This window comes from Epinephelus lanceolatus, chromosome 6 (genome assembly GCF_041903045.1).
Source record: "Epinephelus lanceolatus isolate andai-2023 chromosome 6, ASM4190304v1, whole genome shotgun sequence".
In the NCBI taxonomy this organism is placed as follows: Eukaryota; Metazoa; Chordata; class Actinopteri; order Perciformes; family Serranidae; genus Epinephelus; species Epinephelus lanceolatus.
This window is the reverse complement of record NC_135739.1, coordinates 6,093,003-6,113,420: the sequence shown is the minus strand read 5'-3', so window position 1 is coordinate 6,113,420 and position 20,418 is coordinate 6,093,003. Positions and strand designations below refer to the sequence as shown.

At 43.2% G+C, this 20,418-nt stretch overlaps 2 protein-coding genes across 7 annotated transcripts in view; one reads left to right on the top strand and one right to left on the bottom strand.

The window, feature by feature from the left end:
* palld (palladin, cytoskeletal associated protein) overlaps positions 1 to 20,418 on the bottom strand; it is a 70,421-nt gene that overhangs the window by 4,841 nt on the left and 45,162 nt on the right. For 3 of the 6 annotated variants that reach the window (XM_033621388.2, XM_033621390.2, XM_033621393.2), the window contains 8 exons: positions 8,972 to 9,652; positions 7,988 to 8,132; positions 7,542 to 7,643; positions 5,874 to 5,906; positions 4,621 to 4,842; positions 3,139 to 3,288; positions 2,661 to 2,749; positions 1,463 to 1,595 (listed from right to left, as the gene is read on the bottom strand). In XM_033621388.2, the coding sequence (XP_033477279.2) occupies positions 1,463 to 1,595; positions 2,661 to 2,749; positions 3,139 to 3,288; positions 4,621 to 4,842; positions 5,874 to 5,906; positions 7,542 to 7,643; positions 7,988 to 8,132; positions 8,972 to 9,652 (1,555 nt within the window). Of the gene's footprint in view, positions 1 to 1,462; positions 1,596 to 2,660; positions 2,750 to 3,138; positions 3,289 to 4,620; positions 4,843 to 5,873; positions 5,907 to 7,541; positions 7,644 to 7,987; positions 8,133 to 8,971; positions 9,653 to 17,835; positions 17,996 to 20,418 lie in introns of those variants that run through there. The other 3 variants (XM_033621394.2, XM_033621389.2, XM_033621392.2) reach the window with 3 other exon arrangements.
* Positions 1 to 20,418, top strand: part of cbr4 (carbonyl reductase 4) — a 36,553-nt gene that overhangs the window by 11,800 nt on the left and 4,335 nt on the right. The gene's annotated exons all lie outside the window — the stretch shown is intronic.

The following is a 20,418-nucleotide window of genomic DNA, read 5'->3' as shown; positions in this document are numbered from 1 at the left end:
TTACGGGCTCTGAAGGAATGGAGACTCTCAGTTTATTTCTGACAACAAGCATAAAAAAGGCAGTCTTTTTATAGTGAGTTAATTGTGGGTCTGTTTTATTTTATTACATGTACCCGTTTTCAAAGAGTTTCTAAGTGCTGCAGGCTGGAGGGAGTTTAGGTGATGATGAAGAAGATAAAGAGAGAAAATGAGCACAAGTGGTGTGAGTGGAAATAATTGTAGAAAACCTGATCCCACTTAATCCCTGAAAAATGACACCTCTGTATTCGCCCTGTGTGCTTTGAGCCATTCATAACGTGAGGAAGTGATGAAACATTTTTATTCCCCAAAGAACCTGGAATGCACGAAAAGGGAAATGTTTCTTTGGCAGCGGAGACACGGAGCCTCCCTTAAAGCAATACAGACACTGAATTAAAGGGCGGATCTGAAATGGCTCTCTCTATTACTATGATTAACATATTCTCTTTGGTGAGGGCATTTTCCTTTCCAGTCATGTCTCAGTTATTTTAAACCATCTGTCTTTCTTTGCTGTATCAAAGAGTAGCAGCATGGATTGGATACTGTGTTCACCTACAGGTTAGAAACACAGGAGGTTAGAGCAGAAGCTGGCTGTTAGCTAAACTGTTCCACTAGTTTAGATCGTTATCCCATTAGATTACACTTACTGTAAGAGAACAGGCAGAGGGTTAAAGTAAAAATGTGACATAACTTCTCAAAAAAAAGGCCTTGAAACTGCGGTCATGTACAAAAAAGGTCTTCCTCGCATTAAAGTTCATAGCTCGACATGCCACAGCAGACTGAAAAACATAGTGTATAATTTGTCTTTCCCCCTTTTAAGTTTTAAAAATGTCCCTCAGTGAGCAGCGCTTGTCTCAAAGCCAAGCTGACCAACCACACTCCAACGACTTCTTGTATGAATCTCTTTAGGAAAGTGGTTTGCTTCTTATTGACAAAGGTTTGAATTGTGAAGTGTACTGTATTGCCTTTCTTAATTTACCGTAAAACTTCAATTAGTAGCCCGGGCTATTATTTGCTTAAATCACTGAACTCGACAGGCTTTTATTTGGGACGTGTTTATCTTGATGTTGTTAGTATGGACCTTTCAGTGGCTGGGATGCATGGTGTTTAAGAGGAAAATATCTAAGATAAACCATGCAGGATATTCCTAAAATAAATAAATAATAAAATTTATGACATGTTATCTACTAGTGTTATTTCTGTGATGAGTTTCTATGAGTAGCCTGAATCTCAATAAAAAATTTGACGCCAAAAAAAAAAAAAATCTTTTACCAAGCCACATTGTAAAAATAGCTAATTTTAGGCACTAAAATAAAATCAGTGAATAACTGTTTTATATGAAAAGTGTTTCGATACAGCCGTTGACCTTCCTTCCTCATGTAGTCACATTGTAGACCCATGTTAGCACAGGTTGCACTCTCAGGAGTAAGAGGTGTGTATTTACCTTGCAGTCCATCCGGCACAGTCGGCCCTCCTGGACGATGAGGTCACCGGGCGCCTGCAGGAAGTGGGGGCGGAAGTGACGCTCTTGGATGTTATCGTTCTCATCACCGCTGTCTCTAGACCTGGACCTGGGCCTGATAGAGAGACGGAAACGTACAGTTTTGGGGATCAAACACTGACTTCTCGATGTTTTGTGAAGCATTTTAGCAACTTTAATTAATTTCTATTTTAAAAAAAGTGGAATTTTAACAGAAAAAAGACTCAATTTTGTCAAAGAAGACACATTTTGTTAGAGAATATCAACAAATTCCAGCTTTTAGAAGTATTTCATTTGCACAGAACCTTTTAGTTTTGCGGATGTGGGATTAAGACTCCCTTTGTTTTGGGAGTTAAACATTTAAGAAACAGAGTGCAATACTCTTTACACATTCATGCTTTCTTGTAGATGATACATCCCTTCTTTCATAGACGTAATATGAACTCTGGGGCCTTTTTTCTTCCACTTGCTTATTCATGGATTCAAGGATTTATTATTTTCATTATACAATACAGGATTGCACAATGTTTTTCTATGAGAGTCTCCCTCCACCCTGTAGAGCAGGTCAGGACCTTTAGGTGTTCCTGTGATTAGGCCCTATTACAATGACATCACCACTCTGCCTGCATGTCAACCAGGGAGGGAGAAGAAAGAGAGTGGGAGACACTGATTGTTATCTCCATCTCTCTTCTCTCTCAAAACATCTCCGAGCTCAGGGAGTGTTCATCTAGATAACAGACTACAGGTGTTTTTATATGCTGTGAGGAGCGTCTGTGATCTTCAGTGCATTTTTTCCAATATCTGGGCTCGGATGAGTGCGCACTGTATATACAAGGTCATTAGAGCAATGAAAAACAGAACAGAGCAAACAGGTGTTCCCTCTCATTAACACGGAGCTTTTCTTCCCTGAGCCGACAGCCCAACAAAGGAAAGAAAACTGTGATTCAGCACACAGCAAATATTTGCGTAAATAGCAGCTTCTTGGAACATTTGACATCAGAAAAATACACACTATAAAATCTTTGTGAGTGAGCACAGAAGTCACGCAGATGGTGAACAGCCTGCAGCACATGTGCCAGCCAGCAGCTCCAGGTTGTGAATTAAACACCAAGATATTCTGTTTAGTCTTTACTCCGTCTCTTGCGGGTCAGTGAAGTCTCACCTGCGCATGTGTCCAGGTGTGGAGCGTTGGCTTCGGCCTCGCTGGTTCACAGCCTGGACCATCATCCTGCCGGTGCAGCTCACCCGGCCCTGTGAGGGGAAGATAGACACGGAGAGAGGGAGCTCATGAGGTGCTGACACTCCACTGCAGCACACACAGCAGTCAGACAGGGAGGAGGAAATAACAAGTGAGTGTTGGAGCTAGAAAGAGCTGTTAGAAAGCATGTAGCACATGGACTTTTGACCCTCATCAGGGCTTTAGCGGTTTCCCGTCTCATTCAACGCCCTCTTCCTCTTCAGGCTGGAGACTATTATCTTAATACTCATTATTCTCTCGCTAATGGGCACTGACCTCTTCTAAGAGCAGCCAAACAGGCGTGTGTGTGCATTTTTTTCTTTTAATGAAACGCTGCATGGAAATTTATGTAATATTTAGTGGTGTGGGTTTTTTTTCTAGAGCTCTGCACCCGTCTGCTCACCTCAGGGTTGCCTGCCATGATGGTGTAGTTGCCGTCATCATCCAGTGAGGCTGCAGCAGTGTGCAGAGAGCAGGTACCATCAGCGTCACGGCTGATCCTGTAGTGCTCGCTCCTCTTGGAGATCTGCTTGCCATCTTTGAACCAGTAGACCTGTGACACAAGGTGACAGATCAGACAAGTTGGCTTTTTATTTGTAAGGGGAGACAGCCCAGGTGAATAGGGTAAAACTTTTAACTGATAGATATCACCATGAAATTGAATATTGAATACTTACATCAAGATGTAAGATAAGAAAAAGATAATTTTTTGTATTACACATTTTATGAAATTAAATGTTTAAATATGAAAATGATGAATTATTTAATTGAATATGTGCAGATCTGCATACATTTCCAGAACAGAAATCTGAGCTAAAAGCAAGGTTCAAAATTACTGTTTTATTTTGTTGACATATTAAGAGTTGACAGTTTTTACAAAGGGAATTTTAGATATCTTAGTTTAATCAGTCCATAAATCACAAAGTACTGTCAAAAGCCTTTAAAAAAAACGATTTTCGACATGCTTTTAGGAATAAAATGTCATATATATCAGGCTATGAATGATATATGAACAAACCCCTCTGTAAAAACCTTAGAATATAGATGAAGTGGAAATTTCTGATGCAGGATATGGAAAAAAATATTTTGATGACTTACATTAAGGTACTTATTTTTGTATGACAAGGTTTCAATGTTATGTTTAAAGGTTCTGTGTGTAACTTTCACAAAATCCTTGTTATTAGTGACCCTTCTCTCCTATGTTGTGTTTACACTAAACTCAGAGTTTGAACAATAGAATATTTTTTTGTTGACTTGCACTCTTGTCATACGCGCGTGAAATCACTGAATCAATTTTTTTCGAATTTTGCTATGTTAGCTAGGTAGCAATTTGTACATGTTAGCAAGCAAGCTAATATTAGCTAACATTAGCATATGTATACAATTACATACAGTACTTTTAAATATGCACATGAAGCATTATCTAATTAAATGTGTGATTAAATATGTGCCTTTTGCATATATTTAATTTATTTATTTATTTTATTTTTTTTACATTTTAAACAAAAATGCAGTATCATCTTTAAATTGTTTTGCTGCAGTGCTCGATCTCTCTTCCACCTCTATCTCTGCCTTTCTTTTAATCCATCACTTCATTCTGAAGCCTGTCATCACCATGTCATTAATGTGCACAGAGCCAGGCAGCCAGCCCGGGCCAGTGTGTTCTCCTGCAAAGGGCCTCCCCTTATCACAACACAGAGCATATGTACAATATCTGCACCCTCCATCATCAACATCACACATCAGCAACTCCCGAAGCCAGGGAGTCATGCCATCATCAGTGCTTCAAAATTACCATCTATTGATAATCACCACAGCATCATCACCAACAATGTTTAGTCATTCAGGGTGATGAGATTGTTTCCGGGACTGTTCAACCTCCCACCTTTGGTTTGGGGTCTCCGTGGACCTTGCAGGAGAAAGTGACTGGCATGCCCTCGAAGACTTTGTAGTGTTTGAGCTTCTGGTCGAAGGATGGTGCCACCCCCTTCCCGGCTGAGTCTTCATCGTGCTGCACGTCGTCGTCTGATTCCTCCACGGGAGAACGCTCCAGACGAAATTCAATCTCACTGATCAGGCGCTGCTCAAAGCTGGACACTTTGTATTCCTACATGACAGAGAAGGAGAAAGAGAAAATATTTAGAGACAGCAGACAGTAATACTAGACTAGGCTGGCGTGATCACGTGGCAGTGGCAAGCATGTGTAAGAGCGTGCAGAAAGCTCTCAATAAAACCCTGTTTGCCTTATTCCACATTTTGTACACACCCATTAACCTGTCTTCATTGTCACCCCAACTACCAACTTTCTCTCAATTTCCTAATTCTCTCTGCCCAGATGAGCCACTCCTCCTCCCCACCACCTCCCATCAGTCTCTCATCACTGTAGCTCTGCTGAGGCAGAGAGAACATCTGCAGAGCGGCGTGGTCCGATGACACATCATCACACAGATAATGACAGGCCTCGGGAACAGCTGCAGAACCAGCATTTATCCTCAATCTGCCACTCATAACGACAGCAATCACAGAAGTAGCCCATCCTGATCTACTGAGGTATTATCCTGTAATAGCACTGAGGCAGCTGCTGCAGCATGTTCCTTTTTACATATCTAACAAAGTAATATTCAATTATCCCTCCTTTCTAAAGACATAACTTAATTGCTTCTTAAATCTTGAACGCAGATTAACATTGCGGCATGCATTGCGTGATGGAAACAAGATAGAACTAAGTGCAGTCTGTGTAAAAACCAAACATGCTGACAGATACTTGTGTTGCGATCAAGCTCCAACATGCTTCAGTATCTGATTGAGTTCAAACTAACCATACTAAACAACAACAACCTACTGTAAGAGGTGCAGGGACCAAGTTTTACACATGCTCAATCAGTTCTGTTCTGTTGTGTTTACAGAAACACCTGCTTGTGAATGGACTACACAGTGAATACAGAACCACAGGGACCGAAAAACAAACTGATGCCCGTTGTTTTGCATTTGTTCCCTTATCAGCTAATCCCCAGTCCTGACCCTGCTCAGGACAAAGTGAACGCACCCTAGCTTTTAGCGTGACTTTGTGTGCACATTTTACACAGAGTGAGTGAAAAACTGGGAGGTGACAGAGAGAAACAAAAAGGATTCAAACACCTTTTGAGGAAAATGGGGAGATGGCTTGACTTCCTGTTGAGAGAAAAAAGTGGTTTTGTGTGTTGTACTGTCACTGTGCATCACAGTTAGTCTGTATGTGTGTGTTCAGTGTGTGTGCATGTTCAATCTTACCTGCTCTCAAGACAGAAAATTAAAATGCACATGCTTCACCATGAAAACACAATTTCTCACGATGCATTCCCAGGCTCAGAGCCATGCAGTGCTGTAATGCCACAACCAATCAGATTGCTCGTCATGCCAACAGGCTAGATCACACGAGGTGGCACTTTGTGAACACAACTTGTGTTCTAATGGTGTTGCCTAAACCTGCATTGTGACTTCACGTAACTAATCAGTGTGTGGCACTGTGTCATTCAGAGCCCCTTCATTCTGCTGTCATTTTTTGGTACTTGCTGCAATTTTAAGTAACAATAATAAACAGACAGTTCACCTCCAAATCAAAAATACATGTTTTCCCTTTTACCTGCAGTGCTATTTATTAGTCTAGATTGTTTTGGTGTGAGTTGCAGAGTGTCGGAGATATAGTCCGTAGAGATGTCTGCCTTCTCTAAAGCACCAAAAAAATCTATTTGAAAAATTCAAACAGAAGTGTCTCTTTCCAGAAATCATGACCCGTAAACTTCAGATAATCCCCAGACCTTGTTGTGAGCAGTTTTATGTGGGAACTATTTTCTTTACACTTAACTACACCTGCCAGCTGTATCACTACACATAAGGAGGCGTGCAGCTACTCATGATCGCGAGGTTCGAGGTTGTGACAGCGCGAGATGTAAACATCAGTGGCATCCTCCTGTTCTGAGCTGTAACGTTAGCTAGCTCAGTGGTACAAGGTGAGCAAGCAGATGCAAGCTTCCTTCTGCTCAGTGATACAGTTGGTGGGTGTAGTTCGGTAGAAAGAAAATGGTACCTACATGAGACTGCTCATAACAATGTCTGTGTGTCATCTTGAGTAACTGGGTCATGATTTTTGGATAGAGACATTGCTGTTGAGTTTTTCAAGTGTATGTTTTTGAGCACCACAAGACCACAACACTCTGCAACTCGCATCAAAATAATCTTGATTGATAGACAGGACTACAGTAAAGAGGAAAACATCGACAAATAGTTTCTTCCATGCGTGAATGAACAACCAGCACTGTGTTGAGGTGCTACACTCTCGCACTTCCACAGAACTACCTGGTGGCTCAAAGTCGGACAAACGTCTATGTGAGCCTTCAAACAGTGTTACTCAGCAGCATGTTTGCAGCAATGCTGGTTTCCACCAGTTTGCATAAACAGAGCTTTTTATGGAGGGCTCTGGAGGACTTTGCAGTGTTTATACCCTGCTTTCATAACTTGTTCTTCAACAGTGTTTACAGGGACGGGGGGGGGGGGGGCAGGAGTGAGGGGGGTGCGCTCTAATTCAACAGTATATAAACAAAAGCCAGTGTGTCATGAGATAGGAATGACACCAGCAACGTATCGGTGGACAAAACAGAAAGGTGCTTGTGTCGTGTACATGCAACAGTGGGAGTCCTGGAGGAAAAAACAGTACTGCTAGTGTTGTTTGTTGGTCAAACACTTCCATGCCTGTGTGATTTCAAGTGAGTGTGTACGTGTGTGATTTTCCTCTCCAAGTGTGTGGATCCTGATAAAGAGCCACCGTACCTGTGTGACCGTCTCCTCCTCTGTCTCCTGTGTGTTTAAGACTGTGGCAGCGTTGTCGGCACCCAGCAGTCTGCGAGCCATCTTCTCCTCATAGGTTAACCTCTGGAAGCAGGGATTAATGGGATCAGCCGGGGGTTAGTTTGTGAGTTGCAGAAAACACTCTTATACACACCATCAGCTAGCAACTATATCTTGTGTTAATTAGGGATGTAATTATTTATGGAGAAAACATTATGAATTTATTTCAGGGTGCATGGCACAACAAGATTAAATACACTTTTATGGGTAGTTTTTTACATGAATAGTTGTATGACTTGTTAATCTGTGTTAATGACATGTGATTGCCTGCAAACACACAGTTGTTTCAGTAATGGAATAAGGCTAACACACACACACACACACACACACACACACACACACACACACACACACACACACGCACACACCTGTTGACCATTGCTTATGCGCTCCTCTTTAAAGCGCAGTTTTCTCTCCAAGTCCTGGATGACAGCGTCCTTGGATCCTTGGATGTCCGAGTCAGAGGCCATGCGGGGCGTCTTGGTGACTGAGGACTTCCTGGGGAACGCTTTGCTGAAAGAAGGACAAAACAGAAACATTTGTCAGCATTACCGCCGTGACGCTCTGCTCTGTGACGCACGCACATTATCTCAACGTGTCGCAGCTCCTCTTCCCTCTGCAGCTCCTTTTGCTCCCACTCTGGCTCTCTCATATCCACCCTTATCTGGACTTGTCCAGCTATAGCATTCCACAATGTGTCTTCTTATCTCTCACAACTGCAGCAGGAATGCCAGGGTGAGAGGGGGAGGGCAGAAGTGAGTGAGGGGCTGATGAAAAATTACTGGCAAAAACTTTAAGGTGGAATGTCCTTGATGGAGGGGAAAAAAAATCAAAAATTTCTCCCTCCTGGACGGCCATCAGAAGAGAATTATCTAGACAACAACAGATTTTTATCGGCTAACTTAATATGCAGAGCTCAAGATTGAAATCCAGCAACCTTTCAGTCCACATGAGCTGCGCAAATAACTCTCTGAAGTGATAGATCTTGACAGCTAACAATTACAAAACCAAAGTCTGAGTGTTTATTTGATTTTTGACACACCTTTCACTCTGGGGTCATCTTGTATATTTTCTTCCCCTGTGGGTGCTAAAGCTCTTGCACCTTTGTGTCTATGTGTGCGGGTTGTGTGTGTTTCAAAGGAGTCTTTAGTTAGCGTTTCCCTGTAAACATGCTGTATAAAAATGTAAACATGTCATATTCCATCTAGCAGACATTCCGCCTCTGGTTGCCAGCAGGTTTATCTGACGAGGAGCTCAACTCGCCTGAGACACATTGTGTATAAAGAAAACACTTACGTAACTTGACAGACACTGTACAGAGAGCTGTAAAAGTGCATGTGAGGGATACTTACACAGTGCCGTTGCCTTTAGGAAGGCCCAGGGCATTGACTGTAGGACTGCCGGGTGAGGAGGGTGTGGAGGGCAACACTGAGGACAGGAAGCTGGAGGCTGGAGATGGAGGGACGGAGGAGAATGGCGAGGACATATCTGAGAGGGCTGGAGACATGGGCATGGGCGGAGGGGGAGGAGGTGGAGGTGGTGGAAAGTCTTGGACGGGGCCTGATGGAGAGGACAGGTTACTGGAACCGAAGAAGGGCGGAGGTGGAGGTGGGAAGGAAGGAGAGCTCGGAGACTCCACGCTGCTGGCCTTGGTGAAGGGGGGCACGGTGACCCTGGTGAAAGGCTTATGTGAGGTGGGAGGAGACAGGGGGGAGGACAGGCTGGACCCTGAGGAGCCAGAGGACTGGGTGACGTAGCCCGCTCCGCTGGGACTCTGAGCAGCAATGAACTGCTTGGGCCGGGCGTAGTTGAAGGTGCTTGCCTGCATGGTTGCGCTGCTCTCCAACTCCTGGAAGGAGGGAGGAGGTGGAAGAGGTGGAGATGACGGGGCAGGTGGAGGCACTTCCTGAGATGGTAGCTGAGGTGGAGGTGGGACTTCCTGGTTCTGCTGTTCCTGCTGCTGCTGCCAGTTGGCTGCTTCCTGTTGCTCCAATAGAATCTGATCCTGCAGCTGCTTCAGCTGAGACGCGTTCCTGTGAAGCAGAGGAATGGTCGTCAGTGACAGTTATCACAAACGAGAGTGTTTCCTTAAGGAAGTGTCATTCAGGCCGTTCTCATGTACTGCTTGTACGTATACTCCGTGGTGTAGTGGAGGGTAGACACTAGATGCACAATATTGGATTTTTTGCTGATATCCGATATGCTCCTATGTAACAACTCATTTGACTGATAACTGATACCAATATCGATATATCCACTTTTTTCCCTAGTCTCTTATGTCATACTATGCAATTATACTCTCTTCGTGATGGCCCACCAGCAGGCTATACCCACTTCTTTTTCTGTCTGTTTACAGTATACGCACATATCCACAAAAAACTCTTAGAATATAATATTACACCGACTTCCTTCCTGGTAATCAACACATAGTAGTACACCCACCTCATCAACTACAACTACACCACTACCTATTAGGGATGTTACGATCCATCGATCTAGATCAGTATCGGTTTAGTCATCAATGATCCAATATCATCAATGCAGAGTAAAAACATGTTCCATATCATCATCTTTACCTTTAGTTTGAAATTCTGTGTCACTGTCAAACAGCAGCAGGCAGATGGCAAGCAGCCAAGAGAAAGATAACGAGGATGTAGCTATTAACTCAGGAATAAATCAGCAGTGGAAATATTTCTGATTTCAGAGAAAATACAGGTCAACAGACAGAGCACGTGGCGTATGTAAACAATGCCATTAAGGGATAAAACATGACGTAGCGTTACCTGCCTGCTAACTTCTGACTGCAACATTAGCTCCTCTGTTTCAACGTCAGGCTGAAATGCAACTGTGGGACACTGTGACTCAAACCGATGGTGAGTAAGAATATTATGTGTATTTAAGCTATGAGTTGAGGAAACAAAGTGCATGCAAATATATGCAATGCAAACATGCTTAAGCTAATAATGAGTGACTAGCAAAAAAACATTGTTTTGTCTATGAACCTTAACAGTAATTATTGAGCTGAATTTTATGCTTCTGAAGTTTTAGGAAGATTATTACAATTTTGGTCAAAATTTAAAGATTTGTTTCAGAAAGGTCCTTCTGACAGAAAGCCCGATATTTAACTTAACCCATGTGCTGTCAGTATAAAGTCAACTTTGTTGCACTTACAGATTGTGTTATATGGGCATATAATAGAGTGTGCCAGTAAACCCGGAACTCCATTAGCGCTTTTAGCACTTCCGGTTCTCTCGTCTAAAAGTCAATATGTTTTTTGAATGGGATTTTGGTAAAATGCCTCAAATAAGGTCTGTGGTTAACAAAAGCTTAAGCGAGTTTCAGGTTTTGTTCTACGACATAAAACACGTCAGTAAATACCCTACTTGTGAATTTTGAAGCTTTTACGTGTCGTAAAAAAGGCGGTTGCTAACAAGTTGCTCAATACGACTACAAACCCTGTCAGGGACTTTAAACGTCATCAGCCCCGAACAGGCGAGAGTGCTGGCAGTCCGCCATTACAGCTTCTTATTTAGCTTAAACAGTCCGATTTCCCCATTATACAATGTTTTTAAAATAAAGTGGCAGAAATCAGTTGAAAGCTTAGTGGCGGTGACATCAAGCGTCACGCGACGGTGGAGTAGTCATGTAGTCCGTTAAAGCCTAACGTTAGCTTTTTACTTCTGGCGATCGCATTTAAGCTTCAAATGCGGTATGAAAGGTGTTCATATGTGAAGATTATCTCGCTGAACAAAACCTGTAAGTATCATAAACTTGTGTTAGCCACAGAGCTCATTTTCTGACATAACCCAAAACGCAATGCAAAAATCACATTCACTTTCTCTTCCGGGAACCAGCGCGATGCTAAACTTCTGGGTTTTGACGTCAGCCCTGGCACACTCTATATCGTCTCATATCAATCGCAGGCCCCTGAATCGCATTGAATCAAGACCGTATTGTGTCAGACTTTGTAATATTGGCACCCTACCCCTACTGCGTATACCTACAAAAATGAATGCACCGCAATTTATGTTTAACTCACGTAATTATAGAGTTGAGTGTTAATTCATTAAATCTCGTATGAATTGTTGTATGAGGATATGTTGCATACTTTAAAGGGGGGGGGGGGTCTCTGTAACAAACTAAGACTTGTAAAAATGTTACAAAATCATGCAGCTGTTGTCGATTTATGCATGACTCCATCGTCTGGTCTGTGTCCAACTGTAGTCAGAACACAACTGGCAGTAATGTTAGATGCCAAAAGCGAGCATAATCGATGAAGAGCTAGAATGTCAATCAAAGTGTTGGCCAGAAAATTGTGAACATGTTAATTATTAAAATACTTAAAGGATTTTGAGGATGACATCAGCACGTGGTCGTACACTGATGGTTTTCAACAGGAGTTAAAGTGAACTGTTTTTCCTCTGGTCTGAAGGTGACAGATTGTCAGGCCTGAGGGTTCAGGCAAAGTAGTGTTATGTGGACAAATTGTGTGTGTGTGTGTGTGTGTGTGTGTGTGTTCTGGGAAGGAAACTGCTGCACCAGCAGCACGAACTGATAGGTTATCAGCCTCTAGCCCCTCACAAAGACTTGCTAAAAAGCCGGCCTGTTGACAATACATCAAGTATGGTAAAGGAATCATGAGATAAGTGTAGCAGTGAGAAAAACAGTTCTGTTCAACAGTGTGACAGTTTACCCTAATGGAGTGTAAACTGTTGTGAGCTCAGATATGTTTTTCTATCTGAACCACACGGTTGAGGTGTGGCTCCTGGTATCTGAATGGCATTGTGATGAAAGAAAAACACAAATGTCATGCAATGTGGTGTCATTTTGCCAGGGATGGGTCCTGATGATGAAGCATTATGTTTTTTCACAGAGGTGTGGTTGCCCAGTCTCTCCCCCAGCTTGGTTGATTCACGTCATTGTGGGAGAGAGGGAGGTTAGAAATTTTGCAGAGCCATCAGCTCAGATCTAGTTTTTGCTTTCTTGAAGCATCACTGAATCAAGCACCAAGAGGGTTTTAAAGTGGACTAACTTTGTTAGTCGCAGTGAACTCTAGAAGCTCTCCTTGAGGATCAGGAGGACGTGAGTCTTTGAGAAAGTTATAAACCTTCAGAGTATACAGCTATGTGTATATGAGACTGATGAGTTCTTCATAGGCAGCCTGTTCAAAATATACTGTGCATCCCAGTGGTGCATGTTGTCAGGAGTCCACCAGGACCAAGTTCACGTGCCCAAATCTGTTCCAGATGTTGAATAATCAGCAGAGTCTTTCGACTATTTTTCATCTGTGAGAATGCAAAGAAGACCCCCCTTCTTTTAACCTCCCCCCGTATCCATTTGCAAACAACACCAGTGAGTATTTCACAAAACTGACAGTTGTAGCATAGTGTAACAAATCCACCACACAATCCAACAGCAACATGACTGATTAGCCTGTCTTAGCCTGTTATTTCGGTCATATGCTCCCTTCAAGAGGAGACTTCACATGCCCAAATAAATAGTCACTAATTCATAACTGTTCATTGCGATCATTCCAGCTTATAGTGACCTGCTGCTGTCCTCACCGACCGCAAGAGTGCAAAATCGATTCAACGTGTCCCCCCTTCTCTGTATACATTTTTCTTTACATTCTCCAAAGCTCTCCTGTTCAGGCCTCAACCAAAAGAGTGCTTTTACAGGAATAGTTTGGCAGCTCGTGAGGCTCGCTGCGCTCTGCAGCGGTTTGATTCCTTTTTTGGCTGTGTTCTTGGAGCGTCAGGCACAAAGCACCCTGCCCGTCTGCTCCAGCAGAGAGGAAACACACTTAATTTCCTCGAGGCCTCATCCCTCTCAACCCGACACACACCGCTTTACTGCCTCAGCATGAAAGACCCCAAAGGCCGTTGAAGCTTTTTATCTATGTTTTTGACATAAATGCTGTAAGTGTATGAGCAGAAGGTAGAGTGGATGTTATCCAGCTTTAACTTACATCATCTCTATTGCCTTAAAAGGTGCTTTCTATATAAAGTAACTACGGCTACAAAAGCACCTTCATTCATCACAAAGCCAGACTGCTGAGCAACCCTTTATGTGGTATCATAACATACCGGTACTCTCTCTCTTATAATGGTCAAGAAATCCCTGATTCAGGAAGTAGAAAGAAGAGATCCCTCTGCATTCCAGTGTGAAGCATTTAGGGAGATGTATTGGCAGTAATGGAATATAATATCCTAAGTATGTTTTCTTGAGTGTACAATCACCTGAAAATAAGAATCATAGTGTTTTTGTTATCTTAAATGAGCAGTTTACATCTACATAGGAAGTGGGTCCTGGTCTATGGAGATCGCCATGTTGCACCGCCATGTTCCTACAGTAGCCCACAACAGACAAACTACACACTTGCTCTAGATACTTTTATCATTTCTTTTTTTGCATCTTCCATTGTAATGAGCAGTCCCTCTGCAACGAGAGCATCAGAAAAACACCATTTTTTAAACATGAAACTGCCTCATTCAGTGATTTTACAAGCTTAAATCACCAAGGCCATTTGTTTTTGTGAGGGAGAAACCTCTTCAGATAACTCGTCTCCCAGTATAAGCCACTCAACACTGAAGAAACTCTAACCAGGAGAAGTTTCAGCTAGTTGCAGTCTGCAATCTTAACCACTAGATGCCACTAAATCCCCCTAAAGCCTACACACTGGTCCTTTAAAATGGCATCTGACTTACATCTAATTACAATGCAACATAATAAAATTCTGATTTTGTCAGAATAGATTAGCCTCTTACTGAGGTGTTTGGCATGCTTCATATTTGCAGGCGCATGAAAAGGTCAGCTTGTTTAATTTGCAGCTGCATGAATAGTTTTACGACCCACTTAAGGATTTACGTCAAGCGAAGGTCATCCAGACTCAGCGACCCTCCAGCTCTGATCTACCAGACCGCTTTGACCACAAAGAGCACACCACGTCCTGCCTTTTCATCCCAGCTGTGCTCTAAAACAGCCCGACCCTTCCCTCGTGTAAATGATTATAAGATATCTACAAATGGCCTGAGAAGCAGAGCAGATCTCCATCACTCGCTCTTATTCTTTGTCTCTGTGGCGGAGACTTGGGGCTGAATTAGAAGGGAAGTGTTCCTCTGTCGCTATGCCAACGGCCCTGTGTTTTGCTGTTCTGGTCCGAGCCAACTGGCCCACAGAGCGCCGTGCTCCGCTGAGAGAAAACGCTCCAGCTCCTCTGTCTGTCATTCTGTAACACAGCATTACTCTTATGTCTCTCTCCCTCATTGCCTCTCTTTTTTTTACTTTTGGTGGTAAAAATAGGCAAAGCAGTCCCTCTTTTCATCTTGAAAAATACTTTCCTAGGGCTGGATCCTGTCTGTAAACTCTTTAATGGGGGGGAAAGAAAGAAGGGTAGAAAAGGCAAAGAGGAATCTGGTGTGGAGTAACTTTGTCTCTCCAGTTTCTACATGGAAAAGCTCAATAAACAGATCCAGGAACAGCTTAACAGTAACTTAATTGAAAGAGTGTTTTACAGCCCAGTGATGTACACCGAGACGTGCCAGACGCAGCAGGTCTTTAACAGCAGCATCTTGCTTTAATAAATGAAGACCTCAGCATCTTAAATGGCCGTGTTTACTCGGTGCTGCTTGTTTGTGCTTCCTGAACAATAACGAGCCGGGCTGCGTGAGAAACTCATCCGCTGATCCACCGACCTATTGGAGCAAGCTGGGAGCAGTCTGAAGCTTTATCCGCCGCTCATCTCGTTAGCTCTGCAGCTGGCTGAAAAGACGGATTATTAGACCGGCCAGCTGTTGACAGGAAGCAGACGAGGAAGAGAACAGGAAGTGGTTGAGTGAACATAGGCAGTAATGAGGGGTTTCCTCCTGTAAACAACAACATGAGGGGAACTGAGGACTTGCCTGTTCTCTTTAAAATTTTGAAGGTGTTTATAAACAGAAAAATGGAGATTAGATGCACAAAACACAACATCCAGGCTGTTAGGCAAGTGGAAAGCTTTAGTGGGTGTTTGTGGCTACTTTCAGGCTATAGGCCCCATTCTGTGTTTGAATCACACCTCTGTGTATTTGTTTCTGCAAACATCTGTGGCTCAGCAACGGAGTGACCTTGCCATTTGTTAATGATTTATATCCAAATAGTCAAATCGAGCTCCGGCATCACACCTACAACACAAACACAGGCGCCTGAGATCATTACACGCACAGTGCTCAACCCAAACTGTGACTCAGATAATGGGTTCACGACAGCAGAAATGCAAATCACCACAGCTGTGACGCTTACCCCCCTCTCTGGTCAAGGTGTGTCTTGTTTTTTTTTTTTACACACACCTGGTTCATGGTTGCCTCACTTGTATTCGAGCATTGCGTCATCGCTTCAGCGCGTCAATACAAACTTGTCGGATGCCCCCAAGCTGGATTAGGTGATCAATCTGACGTAATGACTGCGCTGGTGTCTGGATGACTTTCACACTGACAGACTGTGAGTAACACTATCTGTTTAAACTGCAGGATAAGTTACTTCTTCTTTGGTAGAAATGGTTTTTGTGTCACCTCTGACAGGATATGTGTCAGACTGGGAATATTCTTAACATTTTCTGAGAGGAGTGACACGCTGTAATAATACAAGATTACCAAGAAAAGGCACACAGAATCATTCTAATCATGCACTCTTGGTCTCTTCATTTGTGTCTCACTCTCTCACACACATCACTCTCCTGACTCCCTCCTCCTCTGCATGTCTGCCTCCCTCTTCTCTCACAAGAGAAAGCAGACTAGCTAAGGAGCCACTCCAAGTTTCCGAGAACATTTCAATATAATCTCACAGTTCTGTCTGACCCCAAAAACCAATCTGCTGCTGCTGGGAACACACGATATTCAATATATCCCACATACGAAAAAGCGTTTTATTCTCCCCCGGCAGCTTCCATTCATTCACCTCCTCCCTGTCAGGTGACATGTTCTCCCTCTTGCCTTTGTTCTCCTGGATGTCCTTAACTTATTTTCAACCCCTCTCCTCCCTGGGTACCCCGGCAACCCCCCCTTCTCCTCGCTCTCTCTGGCTCTAATTGCACACACACCACATAAAACAGAACCAGACTGTTTTCCTTTCCCCCTCTCTTTAAAACAGAGCGTTTTTCTTATTCCAGCCGCACCAACAGCTCACGGCTGCTCTGCTCACCCACTTTCTCCCTGCCCTACTTTCTTTCTTTCTTCTTCTACTATTATTTCCCCCCTTGCTCTCTGTCTGAGCTCATATTTCATATCCAAGTGTAGGTAAAGAGGGCTCTCTGCAATCACTGAGCCCTGCTTTTCTCTGTATACCTCCATCCATCCCTCCTCTCCCCACTCCTCCGCCTTTTCTGTCCAAGTGAGACTGGGAGTGTTTTTTTTTCTTTCTCTGTAGCAAGAATGTTGAAGACATTCTTCTCTGGATTGGAGTGGGAAAGACATTGCCATCAAATGGGATTAGCAGCAGGAGTGGAGGGAGAGAAGGAGGAGGAAGGGGAAGGAAGAGTCAGGGGGAGAAAGACAGGCAAAAGTGAAGAGGAAACAAGTCAGTGAAAGAGTCAGATGAGTAAGACACAAGCTTTCTCACCTAACAGACTCTATTGTGTTAACTAATCCATCTGACTCCACCGAGGAGCTCTGCAAACAAATGAACCTCACCACATAAACACAGTCGAAACTGCATCACAGACGCAACGCTAGAAAGAAAACTAACTTTGTTGGTGATGCCGCTCCTCTGCTCTTTCTCTCTATAGCCTGAACTCACTACCTTTCCTGAGCCTCCAGCAAATGAATGGGTATCACACACTCAGCCTCTCAGTGCTCCCAGAAAACCACACCCCCATTCTGAAAACATATGATTTAAACATTAACATGCCAAACTGGTAAACCAGGAAAACAGGAAAAAATAGTCCTTATTCTGCCTCAATCATTTGTCTTCGTCTTTCTTCCTTTACTCCCTAATTCAAATTTAATGACAGACTCCAGTGCTTTTTCATTGACATAAATAAATAAGATAAATAATAAACAAACAACCCAAAACACAACATAAACGCAACATTTTTAAAAAAGTTTCCTCCCTGAGAGTTAAAAATTTAAAAGTTTAAAAGTTCAAAAAGCAAGTTTATCCATTTCCCCATCATCCTATCAGCCCTGCTGAAGTTTGCCTGATTCAAAAAAAGTTGTCAGTCCACATAAAAGAAAGGTTTTACCTTCAGTGTTGTGGTCTTGGTGTGCAGCAGCTCTGATATTCCCCTGCAGGAGAGTAAACTATGTCTCAGTGCTGCCCTGCCAGGTGTGAGGAGCATATATAGAGCCCTGAGCAGCCAGACAGTGACAGACGCAGTCGCTCGCTCTCCCTCTCTGCATGAGTCAGTCTGTCTGTGAGCTCCTCCTCTTCACAATAAAGGCTCCCGGCCTGCCTGAGACTGAGCCCCTTCAGAATAAAAGCTCTGAAGTATACTGTGCTGATGGAGGAACTTCCCTTTGGGAGTCAGGAACCAAAAATAACAACAGCTTTTAAAGTCGCAGATAAAGAAAACGTATATGAGAAAAGCAGAATGAGAGAGACACCTATTGCTGATTGCTTTTACTTGTCTTTTTGTGTCCACATTTGTATTGTTTCCTGACTGACAAAAGGCTGGAGAGACAGGGTGATAGAGGAGAGAGAATAGAAGACAGATTTGAGAAATTAATCACCTGTGATAATGGATGACACAAATGAAGTTTGCCCATTGTACGTTTGAAACAACGCCCTTTCTGGAAATAAAATCCACATTCTGTGTTATTCTTTATGGCCACGCAGAAACACCGTCCACCCTTTACATGTACACAGAGAACAATGCTGAGAATGTGGAACATAATAGTTTTATGTAACGTGCAGTATTAGACCTTTGGAACAATATGGAGACGAAGTCACTCCCAACACAACCGCACAGATCAGGTTTCATTCACTGAAATATGTTCACAAATATTCAGTTTCTCAATCAGAGAGTTTTCTCCTTCATTTTTGTAGCATGAAACAAAACCTTTTTGGGAACTTATCATTTCTATTTTTATGTGTAATACCTCTATTTTTAGAGCCACCGTGTGTTTTCCAGGCTGCTGATGAATCACAGCGTGTTGATGGGAGGTGGGAGCCCAGGGATCTGGCCCTGTGTGGTTGTAAGTGTGTCTGCATATTGGGGAAAGGTCAGGGATCCATTAGGAGAGGGTCTTCCTCTCTCTAGAGATGCGAGTCATTCCATGTGTATTGACTCACTGACACTAAAATGCGAGTCAGAGTGAATCTCCTCTGCGCTCAGAGCCGGCTCTTGGTGACAGCTGTGTCATGAGATTAGTGTGTGTATACATTATTACACCCTCTAATTAACAAGTGGAAGTGGTGTGTTGGTCTGACTGGGAGTGTGTCTAAAGAGAGATCAAGTCTATACCACACTTGCAGCCACACACACACACCGCTCGCACCAACAGCCAAGGTCAGGATTTAATCAGACGTTGATTGACCTCATCCGGAAACAATGTGATCCTCTGAGTGTGTGTGTGTGTGTACGGTAATGTGTATTTATCTGTGTGTTTCTCAGTGTTTAACATACCAGGGTGTTCTTTCCTGGGAAACACAGTCTGCTTTCTATGAGGGGATCATTGAGGCCTGTTAGTTTCCATGCTGTCAACTCCCAAGCATACACCCTGGTCTCTTGCTCCCCTCATCTCTCCATGCGTCTTTTCATCGCTCCCTTTCCCCTCTGCTCACCCCTCTTTCTTCCAGCCCCCTCTCTGTGTTATGAAGGTCAGCTCCAACAACTCTCTTCCTTATTTGGAAAGTTTCTCCATTCCACGCAGGTCATTCTAGCCCGACCGACCAATCCAGTGGTTAGTTGGTCTGGTGTCTCAGCCAATCCTGTGTCTCCCATGTCCTTTTAAGGACTGCCCATCTCTCACTCTGGAGGTTTGATGTGAAATTATCTGCTTTTCCTGCTCCCTTGAGTCTCTGGTGACTTCATTTAGCTTTTTATTCTATTGCACAATCTCCTTTTCTCCCTGATGACAATTAACTTTCTGGTTCTGCCCTTTTTTTTCCTCCATGTGCTGGTAATCAAAAACCTTTCTGGCCTGCGTTCACTGAAGTGAAGGTATCAGTTAGGGAACTGATCCACACTCAGTGTTTTACTTCCATTTTTAATTAGACGTTTGATGATGATGATAAACCCACAAGCAAAGTTCTCAGTGTGTATCCAGTGCCATATGTGGTTCTTTAGCATGCATGTTTCCCGCTTTCCATAAAACCGCAAGCAACACCTCGACAAGAAAGTGATTGTTAATACTTCATTAGAGAGTTCATGACTTGCACCTCGTAAACACAAACACACTGCTGTGAGGAAGCTCTGAGTCACAGCGCAGATATGCGACAAATCCTGGCAGCCAGAGCTCCTTGCTCCACAATGCAGCACAGGAAGAATATAGAAAAATTGGATGCAAATCCATAGAACAACATAAAAAAATCTTATCAGTAGTCTATTGTAAAAAAACAAATTCAGAGGCATGGACAGCAACAACCAATCACCTGCTGCGTCTTTACACTGTAAACACAAGTAGACATTGTGTGTATGTGTGTGACAGTGGGAGACTGATGAGGGCTTTTGGCAAAGAGCTGTTTGTTTCCTTCAGTTTGTATGCTGTTCCCCTGACAACAGCCTCACTGGGGTTAAAGAGGTTTGGAGCTACTGCAGAAATCATTTAATCTCAGTGGTATGGCAATTATGTCAGCGGACAGGGATTGAAAGGTATAAAGTCAA